Source organism: Eptesicus fuscus, chromosome 13 (genome assembly GCF_027574615.1).
Source record: "Eptesicus fuscus isolate TK198812 chromosome 13, DD_ASM_mEF_20220401, whole genome shotgun sequence".
In the NCBI taxonomy this organism is placed as follows: Eukaryota; Metazoa; Chordata; class Mammalia; order Chiroptera; family Vespertilionidae; genus Eptesicus; species Eptesicus fuscus.
Window position 1 is genome coordinate 78,944,150 of NC_072485.1, and position 13,517 is coordinate 78,957,666.

Genomic DNA, 13,517 nt, shown 5'->3' on the forward strand with positions numbered 1-13,517 from the left:
ATCCCTTTCCCTTCCTCTCTGTAAAAAATCAATAAAATATATTAAAAAAAAAAAAAAAAAAGACATCATCATCCAAAGAAAGATAGCGCTGTCCAAAGTTGAAATTGTGAGGTGAGGCCCGGCCGGTGTGGCTCAGGGGTTGAGTGTCGAACCAGGTCACGGTTCGATTCTGGGTCAGGGCACATGCCTGGTTTCGGGCTCCATCCCCAGTCGGGGGTGTGCAGAAGGCAGCTGATCAGTAATCTCTCTCTCCTTCTCCCTTCCTCTCTCTGAAATAAATAAAAACATATTTTAAAAAAAGAAGAAGAAATTGTGAAGTGCTCGAGCGGGACTTTGCCAGTTGTCTGACAGATGTTCTGTATCCTGTTTCTCTCAAAGGTTTCCAATATTCCACAGCGTCCCTGTGAGCTCGCCACAGGGCGTGGGGCCTGACATCAAAGATTCTTGTTAGACACCAGCGTCCTGACAGAGGACGCTAGCCCTCCCCTCCCCCCTTTCCTACTTCATTGCCAGGTTTGTCTCATGGAGGCTGATGACAGGATGGAAACTGAAATCGAAATGAGCCTAGCCGGTTAGGCTCAGTGGATAGAGCGTCGGTCTGCGGACAGAAGGGTCTCGGGTTCGATTCTGGTCAAGGGCATGTACCACTTCAAGGTCCTTAACCTTAATCACATCTGCAAAGTCCCCTTTCCCCTGTAAGATCACACATTCATAGGTTCTGGGGATTAGAATGTGGACATATTTGGGGCCATCATTCCTCCGACGACACTTAGGGACCAGGAAAACAGTGGCAGGTTGGTGTGCAATCCTGCTAGCCACAGGCAGCAGGTCCCGCGTGGAGAGCCCAGTAGGACAGAAGATAAAATCTACTTTTTATGGTTGGCGTGTTTATTGGGAGAGAAACTGCCATTTGAAAGTTCCTGGCCACTTTATGCCTGAGTCCAAGCAGCTGGGAGAGCTGCCCTTGCTGCTGCCTTTCACAGCTGCCAGGCCTGTCCGGAGGCCACGTGGCGAAGGGGGCCTGTGTTGCCACGGCTGCCACGGCTGCCACAACCACTGGGGCGAGGGGCTGAGTTACGGAGGCGTTTCCAGCTTTGGCCTTCATCCTGGAACCATCGAGACCCTGGTGCTGATGTGCGTCTAGCCATCCCTGTCCCGCCACGGCCACGCTCTCTTAGGGGCCCTGGAGGTTCCTGGCTGCCATCTGATCTCGATCTGCAGTCCCTGAGCTATTTCATCACTTTAAACCTTGAAAGGAGAGGAGGTCTCAGATGCTCTTCTCCCAGGGCCACCTTGAGCCCAGCCAGGCAAGGTCCTTTGATGCTCAGCAAAGGAAAAGGGAAGCTTTGGTGGGATGTTGGGGGTGAGGGGTAAATGTGGGCTGAGAGTCAGACCTGGAAACAAGCGGAAACTGGGGCAGCGTGGGAAGTGGGAGCAGGGTCTCTGGACCGGCGTGATCAGGCCACTGCCAGATGCTTGTCCCCAGCCGTTCTCAGGATCTTTGAGACTTTGCCTAAAATCTACATTCCAAGGAAGGAGTAACCATCTGGCTTTCCTTGGGCCCTGTGCCTGCAATTTTGTCTCTTGAGGAGGAGGGGAAGGCTCCCAACTACAGACCCACCAGCTGGGTTTAAAGTGGCAGGCAACTCTATTTTCTTATACTCGTCCTAGGACATGCTTAGAGAGGGAGCAGGGTGGGGAGGGAAGAGAAACATCGATGTGAACATCGGTTGCCCTCCCTACATGCCCTGACTGGGGGGGGAGGGGTCGAGCCTGAGAGCTAGGTATGTGCCCTGACCAGGAATCGAACCTGCAACCTTTCTTTCTTTTTTTTTTTTTTTTAAATATATTTTATTGATTTCCCACAGAGAGGAAAGGAGAGGGATAGAGAGCCAGAAACATCGATGAGAGAGAAACATCGACCAGCCGCCTCCCGCACCCCCCCCACCGGGGATGTGCCCGCCACCAATGCACATACCCCTGACTGGAATCGAACCCGGGACCCCCCAGTCCACAGGCCAACGCTCTATCCATTGAGCCAAACCGGTTTCGGCCGAACCTGCAACCTTTCGGTGCACAGGACAATGTTCCACCAACTGAGCCCCTCCGGCAGGGAGGCAGGCAACTTTGAAGTGGCAGTTTCTCTCACTAACAAGCGAATAATAAAAAAGTAGATTTTGTTCTCTGCCCAGTAGGTGCTCCCCCGCAGAACTTGCTTCCAGAGTGCCGGCTCCTTGCCTGGCTCCCGTGTGCGTCCCTTAGGACACGGACACACACAGAGCCCCACATCCCCTGAGAACAAGGGCCACTGCGGGGCACAGGGTCAAGCGGAGGCCACTGGAACCCCCTGCGCACTAAAATAATCATCACTTCACTCACTCACCCCAGATTTATTGAGACACTATGATGGGTCAGCAACTCCACAAGGGGTCAAGGATACAAAAGGAGCCAGATAAGAGAGCTTCGGGAACACGTGAGGTGAGACCGCTCGGGGCCCTGCCCAGGCAGGAGGCGGTGGTGACCTGGAACTAGGCAGAGGCAGAGGCGGGATGGGAGGAGGTGAGAGGTGGCAGGAGAGTGGACTTAAACGGACCCGGGCCGGGTGTGGAGGGGAGGAAGGACGCCAGGGTTTGCCTCCCAGGTGGTGCTGTTCAAGGGGGCGGGGACGTGGCGAAGAAGCCACTCGGGGAGAGAGCGAACTCGGGCTGTGTTTGGGGTCTGTAGTTGGTAGTGTTTGGAGGTTACTCAAGTGGACTGTTCGAGAAGGCAAATGGGTGCCCAAACCCAGAGCTCAAAGCAGAGGTCCAGGTGGAAGATAGAGGGTTTCCGTTGCGCCCCACGGCTGGGGATCCCAGAAACTACCTTCCCCCGGGGGGCCCAGCACTCCCTGCCCCTTGCTTTCGAGAAGCAAGCAGTGCAAGAGGGGCACCCGACTCCTCACTTCATAAATGCCCTATTGCTGGAATTTTGGCATGATTACATATTCTGTTTATAAGGTTTTTTAGAGGTTTGAACGTGCTCTTTAGTAAAGCATTAGCCTTTATACTATTGCAGTCTTTTGTAACACATGGTTCCTGTCTTTTAGAACATATTGTGCTTTTATAACAATTAAATTGAAACTCCTCTACTGAAAGGAAGTTAGTATTTTTGTTTTGGCCAGTTTCATTTTATAAGGTTTTAAAACAGCGGCCAAAGAGAAGAAAAACGCATCTGACCTTTGGAGTGTGACCTTGGGCTTCTGAAAGCTAGCGGGCTTCGGCCTCTCTGCCATCGGAGACAGGAGTTCCTCCTTGGGGCAGAGTGGTCAGCCTCAGGCCCAGAGACCCTCCCCGTGAGGGGGCCGTGGCTCCAGGGTCTTCTATCAGCCATGCATGACATACACAACAAGTCACCCCCAAACTTAGTGTGAAACAGGACTTCTACTTCTCGCCATTCTGAACGTCAGCAATTGGTGTAGAATCAACGCGGTGGTTGTCTGCTGGTTACACCGGGGTGACTCCGGGGCTCTGTCATCTGGGGCAAGTCCCCCCGGCCTCACTCTCACATCTGGAAGCTGTGCTGGCTCTTGGCTGGGGCCTCCGTTCTCCTGTGTGTGGTCTCTCGTCAGGCAGGACGTCTGCACAGCTGGCCTCAGGCTCCGCGGAGCACAGGTGGACGCTGCGTGGCCCTGCGGCCCGGCCGCAGCTGCACAGCCTCCCGTCCACCGCATTCTGCTGGTCAAAGCACGTCTCAGCCGGCCCAGATTTACAGAGTGGGGAAGTGGGTTCCACTGCTGGAGGGAAGGAGCGGCAAAGAATCCGTAGCCCTGCCCGGCTGGTGTGGCTCCGTGGTTAAGCGTTGACCTATGAACCAGGAGGTCACGGATTCGATTCCCGGTCAGGGCACATGTCGGGGTGCAGGCTCGATCCCCAGTGGAGGTTGTGCCAGAGGCAGCCAATCAATGATTCTGGTCATTGATGTTTCCATCTCTCTCTCTCCCTCTCCGTTCCTCTCTGAAATCAATCCTATATAATAAAGACGTAATATGCTAATGGTCTTTACGCCATGAAGCATAAAGACCAACTAACAACCGGATCACAGATCAGCAGGAGGGTGGGGCAGCGAGCTACAAGCGGGCAGCGGAGAGCTACAGGAGCGGGCAGGGCAGAAAGCTATGAGGGGGGGTGGAGGGAACTACAGGAGGGTGGGGCAGTGGGCGGAGAGCTACTGGAGGGCGGCAGTGAGCTACTGGCGCTGGATTTGTGCGCAGGGCTACTAGTTACAAATAAAAAGAATTTCTGGCTCCATTTAATCTACCACAGGTGAGAGTCCCCCCCCCTCAAAATGACCAGAGCAGGTCACTCTGTCCTCAGTAGGCCCACCTCTGACACGCCACCTCCGTTCTCCCTCACAACAGCAACATAAAAGGTTGGCATTCGCTCTAACTGGTTTGGCTCAGTGGATAGAGCGTCGGCCTACAGACTGAAAGGCCCCAGGTTCGATTCCGGTCAAGGGCATGTACCTTGGTTGCAGGCACATCCCCAGTTGGAGGTGTGCAAGAGGCAGCTGATCGATGTTTCTAACTCTCTTTCCCTTTCCCTTCCCCTCTGTAAAAAATCAATAAAATATATATATTTTTAAAAGGTTGCCATTCATTTTGCAGACCACTCTGCAGAGATTGGTCAGTTAGGAAAGGCATTTGGCCCAGTGACTGATTGCACTGTTGAAGAAGGCCATAGTATATCCCCTATCCCACATGCTGATCTTACCATGTGATGTTGACATTGTAAGAGGTGGGGGTCTTATGTTTCCTTTCCTTGAAACTACTTGGACCTTCATAATAACCTTGACCTATAGAAATGGGCAGAAGTGATGCATGTGACTTCTGAGGCTAGATCATAAAGGACAATACAGCCCCCACCCCACTGGTACACTTGTCCTTGGAACTTAGCCACCATGTTATGAGGAAGCTCAAGCCATGTGGAGAGGCCCTCTGTGAGTGCTCCAGCCCATAGCCCTAGTGAGGCCCTCAGCCCTCAGCCAGCATCAACCGCCAGTCATGGGAGTGAAGGAGCCTTATGCTAGCTTTCCAGTCTTTCAGCAGAGGCTCTAGACATCGAGGAGCAGAGATAAGCCATCCCTGTTTGCTTTTTCTGAATTCTTGGCCCACAGGAACAAGGAGAGACAATAATGATTATTAATTTTTTTTTAAGCCACTACGTTTGAGGGAACATTGTTATGCTCTGCTATCCTCAGCACTTGGCTAGAATTCTCAAGGTCATCTCCTGATCCAAGAAAGCTGCCGGAGTTCCAACTATCACATCCGCATTCCACACTGAATGCAGAATCCTTAGAAATCCCTTGCAACACATTCTGTTTATATTTCATATGCTAAAATTAAGCCACACTATATGGGCAAGGAAGGCTAGAAATGTTGGCACACGTACCGCTGTGCGGGGTGCAAGGGCCCACCTTTTAGCTGGGCTCGCTGCCATCTAGAGGAAAACCGGGGTTCTGTTTTTGAGGAGAGGAGAATGGATAATGGCTAGGTGGCTCTGGTGCGGGGGCAGGCAACGGAAGAGGGAAATCTTCTCCATGCGGAGGAGCTGGAGCCAGTACATTGACCCCTGCCCACTCAGCCTCCTTGAATGCTTGGGCGCATAGAGTTTCCCATCTACATCGCTCCTTTACAAAGAGTTGACTTCCCTCCCAAAGAAGTGAGGCAGCGAGTCTCCAACCCCACCCTTTCCACGTGGCCAGTGGGCAGCCAGACTTTTGCCTAAAATCCTAACATGCAGCCCTGACCTTATCACTTCCCTGCTCAGCCACCTTCATGGCTCCGGTTTGTTCCGGTTAAGCACAAATGTCGGGGTTTGGTATCGGAGGCCTCGGCCAACTCTTCCACTGTCCTTTGCTTCTACCTCCTCGTCGCGCCTCGCTTCGGGGCCGGCACCCAGGCCTTTATGCAGGCGGGTCCCACTGCCCAGGACACCCTTTGCCCTGTCTGTGCCTGGGAGAACCCCTCCCATTCTCGGCACCCTTCCAGGACCACCCCTCGCCCTCACAGAGCCTTTGCCCGAATTAGAAAAAGGTTCCCTTTATCCGGTGGATGCAGTGCCGTGCCAGGGCTGGAGGAGTGGCCCCCAGGCTGGATCCCACCCACACGTGCCCCTCAGCCAGGCACCGTAAACACCTCGCCCAGCTGTTCCTGGGAAGAGGCCACGTGCCGGGACCACGCCAGCTCCACCAGGAGGTGAGGCTCTTCCTTAGCCCCACGCTGTCTTCAGTGCCCAGGCCCTGATGTGGGGCTGGCTGCTTTCTGCTGTGTTCTCCAGCCAGCTCAGCGCCCACTCCCCCAGGGAACTGAGCTTGCGCCACAGGCCATAGCTCTTGCTCCCCACTCTGGGGGCCAGTCACCACTCCCTTAGTCCTCAGCACGCCCAGGAGCAGAATGGAAAGCCCCACTGGACTGCAAGAGGGACCACTTGGACCACGCCTTAGGAGTGACCCAGATACCAGCTGACTGAGTCAGCTGCTCAGAGCCACTCAGACCTGAGTCTCAGAGGCCCCAGGCTGGGCAGGGAGGTTCCCTCTCAGCTTACCCTAGCCCTGGGGTCACTGGAGCGCAACCCCGCATCCCCTCCCAGAACCCAGGCTGGCCCATTGCCCTGGTCGTGGTGGCCCTGGACCCACTGCTCAGGAATGCACATAGAAGACCTTCCGTTTTATACCTTTTATTTTATCTGCATCTCTACTGTCTCCTCCCTCCCCCACCGGCCCCTGAGAGGGGGTGGAAGCCCCAGTTGGAAGGGAAGGGACTACTCTTTCCTCCCTGGGAGAGGGACGGTGTCCCCTGGGCCAGGCCCTACTGATCAGGGAAGCAGAGGCCTCCATGGCAGAGCAAGGGCATCGTCCAGGAGGCTGGTCAGGCGGAGGCCCCTCGGATGCCCTGTGGCCCTGGGCCCTGTGGATCACCAGGAAAAGGACGAGCAGAGAAGCCCAGAGCGTGTGTGCGTGGCTGACAGAGGCAGACCTGGACTTTGGGGGGCGGGGGGTGTGGAGAGCAGGGACCAGGGAACGTGGCCTTGGGTTATAGGGTTGCTGGATGTGGGGTGAGTACACCAGGGAAACGGGGGTGTAGGATGGGGCAAGGCTGTGCTCTAAGAACCAGGCTCCCAGGAGAGGGGCCGTGCTGCAGGGACTGATCAGGGACGGGCCCCAAGAGGCCAGAGGGCAGGAGGGCAGCTGTCAGGGGGGAGGATGGGGACCTTGGGTGGGCGGTAGGGCCAAGGCCGTGGTGCTACGGTAACCAGCTCTTCAGCTTCATGGATGTCAGCCCAGCTGGCCATGGCCCCAAACCACCCATTTGTGCTCTGGGTTGCTCCAGGGCTCCCGGGGTGGCCTCAGCCACGCAGGGAAGACCCACAGGAGGCAACAGCTGTCCCCAGGACGCCTCCATTTCAGCCTTCTGGAAACTTCCTCCCCTGCCCAGACAGAAAGACTCCCAAGACAGATCATCTGCCCTTGCAGGGGGTGGGGCCTGGTGGTGGTGGGCAGGAGCCATGCTGGGACAGTTCATGGACTCGGCTTCGGTGGAGCCCCGACAGGACCCGGGCTCACTGCCTTTTAGTCTGTGTGGGACCGTCCCTCAGGCAGGGGGGCCCTTGGTGGGGTGGGGGAGGGGCCACGGGGTCTCAGAAGGCACCCTGCCCGTCCCCCTGGCAGCCGCTGTCCCCGTGGACAATGAGCACCGGGAAGTAAAGGGCGTCCTCATAGCACGGCGGGCTCTCCAGGGGCTCCGTGTCCTCCCCGCGGCGCCCCAGCGGCCCCCCACTCAGGCTCCGGAAGACCCCGGGCGTGGCCCGGCCGCCCGCTCCCAGCGAGAGGCGGCTGCGGCTGAAGGGCAGGCGGGGCCCGCTGGGCCGGGCCGGGGGCAGCGAGTTGCTGCTGACGGAGCGGCGGCAGCGCTGGCAGCCGCGGAGGTAGGCGCCCGAGCCGGCGCCCATGACCACCGCCTCCGAGTAGCTGGGCACCAGCTGCCGGTTGGAGCAGATGTGCCACTCGAGCTCGGTGAAGTCCACGGTGGCCACGCGGGAGAGGGGCGGCGCGCTGGGCGGGGCGCCGGGCGGGGGCGAGCCGGCGCCGAACAGCTTCTCCACCTGGTAGTGCACGTGCGCCGTCCCGCACGCCGCCACCACGCGCAGCGGCCAGGACAGCGTGGCGGCCGACACCAGCCAGAAGACCCAGGCGCGCGCGTACCAGGGCGGGCGGCGCGGGTCGGCGAAGACCATGAGGGAGTCGCGGAAGTCCACGTCCTTCAGGTGCATGCCCTCGCGCGCCTCCAGGTAGTCGTCCAGGCCCTCGTTGGCGCCGAAGAAGCGGGCCCGCTGCGTGAGGTACGAGGCCTCGGCCTCGGCGCTGCCGAAGCTGAAGCACTTGGTGAAGCGCAGGCGCGTGGCCGCGTGCTCAGCCAGGCCCACCAGCTCCTTGGACACGTCGCGGACGCCGTGCGCCGAGTAGTCGAACTCGGCGCGCGCCGTGCGGCTGTCGGCGCGCTCGTGGTAGACCTGCGTGGTGGTGTAGGCGTCGCCGTTGCGGTAGCGGGTGATCTGGCGGGTGCGCCGCACGTAGTGGTAGCTGGTGGCCTTCCACCAGACGCAGGGCGGCGCCTGCTGCAGCCGGCGGATCAGCGCCAGCACCGTGTGCGCGTCGGTGCGCGGCGCCTGGCAGGACCGCATGTGGCAGTGCCAGCACTCGGCCAGGTAGAGGAGGTAGAGGAGGGAGACGAAGGCCAGGGGGATGTACAGGTAGCCATCCGAGCAGGGGCTGGCGGGGTAGGTGGGCGGCGGGGCCCCGGCCCCGCGGGCCAGGGCTGCCTCGGGCCCCAGGACCAGCCTCGGCACGGTAGCCAGGCGACACCAGGCCACCACGGCGCCGCAGGAGTGGATGAGCAGCGTGAGGAGCAGGCACTTCCAGTGGGACTCGCGGCACAGGGAGCTTCCCAGGGACTGTTTCAGGGGCCGCTGCTGCAGGGCGGGCAGAGAGGGAGGCAGCGTCAGGGCGGCTGTCACTTGTGCCTGCCACGCCACTCCAGCCCAGCGAAGGAGGTGGTCTGTTGCTCCCCACTCTACAGATGAGGAAACTGAGGCTCTGAGAGATTGAAGAACCAGCCCCAGGCCTCTCACCCTTCTAGCTAACTCGCAGGAGAGCTGCAGGACTCAAACCCAGGCCTAGCTGCCCCGAGTCTATCTGGGCGGGGTCATTTCTCAGCCAAGGGCATCTAGGACAAAACGGACCCATCCCTGCCAAGAGAAGGAAGAACCCTCTAACTGGCCATTGAGAAAACTGAGTTCTGGCCCGGCTCTGCCCCAAACTTGCGGTGTGGTCTTGGTCATATCCCTGTCCTCTCTGGGCCTCCATCCCAGACCTGCAGGTGTGGGAGGCCAGGGTGGCAGGGGCCCTAAGGGTAAAGAGCACCGGCTTTGGAGCCGACTGTCCCGGCCCCCGGGCTGGCTCCACCACTTACTGTATGACTTGGGCAGGTCCCTCATGCTTTCTGGACCTCAATTTCCTCATCTGTGCACTGGGGTTGTTGAGAGGATTCAATGAGATCATATGTGTGAAGAGCTCAGCACAGGGTCTGGCCGTGGGAATAAATATTATTACTGTCACCCTGAGACTCCCTCCGGCCCTGTGGTTCCACTAGGGACAGCAGGAGACTTGGGAGAGGTTCTTACGGAAATGAGAAAGAGGAAGAGCTGGGAACGGGGGAGGTGTGAGTCTGGGGGAGCAGATGGAGTGCCGGCCTCCACTCCCCATCTGTGCTGAAGGAGGGGGTGGGACCCAGCTGCTGGGCCGCAGGGGCCACTCCCTGGCCCAGAGGGTTTGGCCCACCCTTCCTGCCAGCCTGTCATCCACCTCATTCCCAAGGTGCCCATGGAGAGAGAAAGGGGAGGCCGTCGGGAGAGGAGGGGAAAGGGAAAGGGGAGAGGTGGTCTCTGGTGGAAACAGCAAAGGTGGGGTTAGTGGGCCACCTCTCCCACTCCAACCCCCCAGGCCTGGAGAGACCAAGAGGAAAGGAACCACTCCCATCCCATCCCTCCCCCTGCATCAGCCACCACAGTGCACACCACCGCCCTGACCCGCAGGTCCAGCGATGCACACACCCACTCATCACACATCCCACCCCACACATCACCGCAGACCCAGCCACCGCAGATGTGTGTGCTGCCTGCTCATCCAAGACACACCAGATCCTCACCTGTGCCCAGGGCACAACCCCTATCCCTACCCCACGACGTGGTGTGCAGGCACACATGCACACACACACCACAGGACACATGCATGCATGTACATGTTACACATTCACTGAAGTCCAGGAACATACCCGGCCCTCACGTGGCCGCAGTGTACATTCCACCCCCACCCCTTCTGCAATCTGACACCCACACCCACAGACTGGCTCTGTAGGAGAGGCTTCCTACAAAAAGACACTCACATGCACTCACACATGACCACTTTACCAAGCCCAGCGGCCCATCAGGCCGCACCTGACCTGAGGGTCCATAGGTCCCACCCAAGGTGTGGGGAGTACGGACCAGCATTCACACACCTACAAGCATTCACCCAAACACACACATAGACCCACTCACCACGTATCACCCAACACCCCACACAGCTAGGGCTGAAGAGGAGCCATCCTGGGGGTCCCAGCCAGCAGGATAGGTCTAGGCCCTCACAGCTGGGTGAGGAAGCAGGGGTACCAGAGGCCTCCTCCTTCCTCTTTCCCTCCCTCCTTCCACTATCTCTTCCCCCCCCCCCACCCCCCCAAGTGCCTGCTACTGCTGCTGCATTGCAGGCTCTGCCTGGCACCTCGTGAGCAGCCAGGACAGGCTGGGGGCCTGACCCCTGGGCCCTGGGGGTGAGGGCAGCGCTGCGGAGTGGGGGTTTGAGGGGCCAGGCGCTGACGTCACAGGAGGGGGAAGCTGGAACAGGGGACGCGGGGGCGGGAATCGCCCCCCCCCCATCCCTTCCCAGATGCCCCACCCCTGCACCCACGCGGGTCCCTAGGCCCAGGACCCCTCGAAGGGCGCAGGCTACCCCAATGACGTCATTGTCCGCAGGGGCTCGGGACTTCCCACCTCAGCCCCTGTCCCGGGATTCACTCCTTCCCTTGCCCCCTTGCCCCGCTCCGACCCGGCTCCGGCTCCGGCTCCCCGCCACTCAGAGCCCATACCTCCTCTCGCAGCGGCTCGCCGTCCGTGATGAGAGCAGGCACCTCCCCGCCATCGCCACCGCCGCCCTCGGGCATGGTGTTCTGGCTGCTTGGGCGACCAGGGCCCGGGCCCCGGGCATGATAGGGGAGCAAGAGGGTGCCGCTCGGCCCGGAGGGCGTCCGCTCGGCTCGGCGGCCGCGGAGGGAGTGCACCGAGCTCGCCCGAGCGCGGCGGCGGCGGCGGCGGCGTTGGCGGCCTCGGTGCCCGGCGCCCCGCCCTCCGCTGACCCCGCCCCCGCGGCACCGGCGGCGCCGCCGGCAGAGCCTGGTACCGCGGGCGCTGCCCCAGCCCCCAGGAAGCCCAGGCTGGGTGCACCGGCACCTGGGTTCCCTCCGGCCGCGCTTGCGCCTGTGATCCGGGGCGAGTCTTCGCTCTCTGGGGCCCGAGTTTCTCCCGCTCCCCTACCCCCGCTGTGCAGTGAGGAAGGAGAATTTCGAAGGTGGGTGTCTACTTCTGAGGAGCAGGCCCAGGCCTAAGTGCACCCAGACCCCAGCCCGGAAGCCTCGCTTGTAGGAGAGGAGGCAGTTACAGCCCAGACAGATGGAGAGAGCCCCATTAGCTGGACAGAGGCTCTGGGTTCCACTTAGCGCAGGCTGACTGGGGGCCCAGGACGCCAGGCTGTGTGACCTTGGGTGGGCACTCTCCATCCGCAGCCTCACTTGTCCCACCTGAGGAATGCAGATGGAAAGGCGCTAGATTCAATCAAAGCACAAACATCCATCACACGGTTCAGGGGGTGGAACCTGTCCTGCCTGGGAGGCCTCCTCCCAGGTACCTGTAGCTCCAGTGCTGCTCCCTGGCCCTCAGGGGCCTCAGACCTGCACACCTGTCCCTGGATCTGGGCCTAGCCCCCAAGCTAGACAATCGGTGGGTGGGACATGGGGAGCTGCAATGCAGGCAGGTTTTGTTTTGTGATTCTCGGCCCCGCCCCCCTCCGCAAAGGGCAATTCAAAGGCCATTCGGTTCAACACCCCTGCCCATTTAAAGTTGAGGCAACTGAAATGGTAGAGAGAAGGAAGGACTGACCCTGGGTTCTATCCATTCATTACGTACTTATTGGCACAGATGTTTATTGGGTGTCTTCTAATGCAGGTACTGTGCTTGGCACTGTGAAGACAAGGCAGGAGTGGAGAATGACACCAGCCCTGTCCTCATGGACGTTACATGCAGGGCAAACTGGTGCAGCCAAAGGGAACCTAGAACTTGACCTTCAGCCTCCACCCCAAGCCAGGTTAGGCCTCTCTTCCCTTTGTCTCTCTGAGAGGCACAAGTAGAACTGACTTTCAAGGATAGCTAGACTTTGGACAAGTGGACATGAGAAGGAAGAGCATCCCTGCTGGAGGGGACTTTTGGGAAAAGGCACTGAGATTGGACCACGTGGGCCAGAAAGTCACCCGGTGTAACTGGACACTGGGTAGCTAACTAGAGGGAAGTCACAGACGCCCTGATCTTGCTCCTAGAAAGTGGTGGCTGAGGCCTGTGAGAAGACTGGTCCCCAAGGACTGTCTCCGGGGAGGTCGAGTGGTCAGAAACGGGGTGGAGAGAAAGGAGGCCCAGGGATCACGAGTGAGGCTTGGGGGTGGTGGGGTCTCACTTCGATATGACCGAGATGACCGCAGGGCCAGCAATGACTCAGGTGTTTCAATGGCAGCACATCTCCACCGCCTATACCACAAAACAGGCCTGGTCAGGATCCTGTCCCAACTATGCCATCCAATCTCGGGACCTCAGTTTTTCAATATGTGTACTGGTGTTGGTGTGGATCGAGAGCCCAGGACCTTCCAGCAGCAGGCCCCCGGCCGGGGTCTGCAGGATGGCGTCAGTGGCAGTAGATCATTTCAGCACCCGACGACGGACAGCACCCGCGCAGGAAAAGGGGTGGGAGGCGGGAGGAGGAGTCAGCATCCCCGGCTCGCTGGGCTGTGCTGTCACTGCCCGGTCCGGCCTCCTACCAACACCTCCCAGGCAGCCCGGGCTCCACGCCAGGACTCTGGGGTGTGGGGGTCGGGGGAGGAAAGCGAGTATTGAGAGCGAGGGGCAAAAGACCAGAGGGGCGGGGCTTGGCCAGAACCCCACCGCCCCGGCCCTCCCGGAGTAGGTGCGGCGAGCGAAACTCCGTTCCCGGATCCCAGCCGCAGCCGGTCTACGCCGGGTGGCCGCCGGGTGTAGTCGTGGCAAGACTGGCATCAAGTGCCCACTGCGCAAGCGCGGAAGTATCTCTCAACACCCTTCTACAGTAACTTCCCTATTGGCTGCTCCGGC

The 13,517-nt window shown here is 59.4% G+C and overlaps 1 protein-coding gene across 2 annotated transcripts; it reads right to left on the reverse strand.

Moving 5' to 3' along the window:
* Nucleotides 1-6,703: 6,703 nt before the first annotated feature.
* TMEM151A (transmembrane protein 151A) lies at nucleotides 6,704-11,450 on the reverse strand. 2 transcript variants are annotated; one of them, XR_008557996.1, is made up of 3 exons: nucleotides 11,216-11,280; nucleotides 9,506-9,619; nucleotides 8,940-9,005 (listed from the first exon to the last, which is right to left on the reverse strand). XR_008557996.1 is itself a non-coding variant. In XM_008146919.3 (2 exons), exons 1-2 carry the CDS (start codon nucleotides 11,288-11,290, stop codon nucleotides 7,674-7,676), a joined length of 1,407 nt encoding a protein of 468 aa, XP_008145141.1. In that variant the 5' UTR covers nucleotides 11,291-11,450; the 3' UTR covers nucleotides 6,704-7,673. The 2 variants fall into 2 exon arrangements, 1 of the variants encoding a protein (XP_008145141.1); XM_008146919.3 differs by lacking the exon at nucleotides 9,506-9,619 and having other exon boundaries at nucleotides 6,704-9,005; nucleotides 11,216-11,450.
* Nucleotides 11,451-13,517: the final 2,067 nt, after the last annotated feature.

What these genes read in the sequence shown, in the direction of transcription:
- TMEM151A (XM_008146919.3), bottom strand. Translation starts at nt 11,290, where the DNA reads ATGCCCGAGGGCGGCGGTGGCGATGGCGGGGAGGTGCCTGCTCTCATC. An exon ending in GCGAGCCGCTGCGAGAGGAG is followed by an intron (nt 9,006 to 11,215) that starts GTATGGGCTCTG and finishes CCCGCCCTGCAG; the next exon opens with CAGCGGCCCCTGAAACAGTC.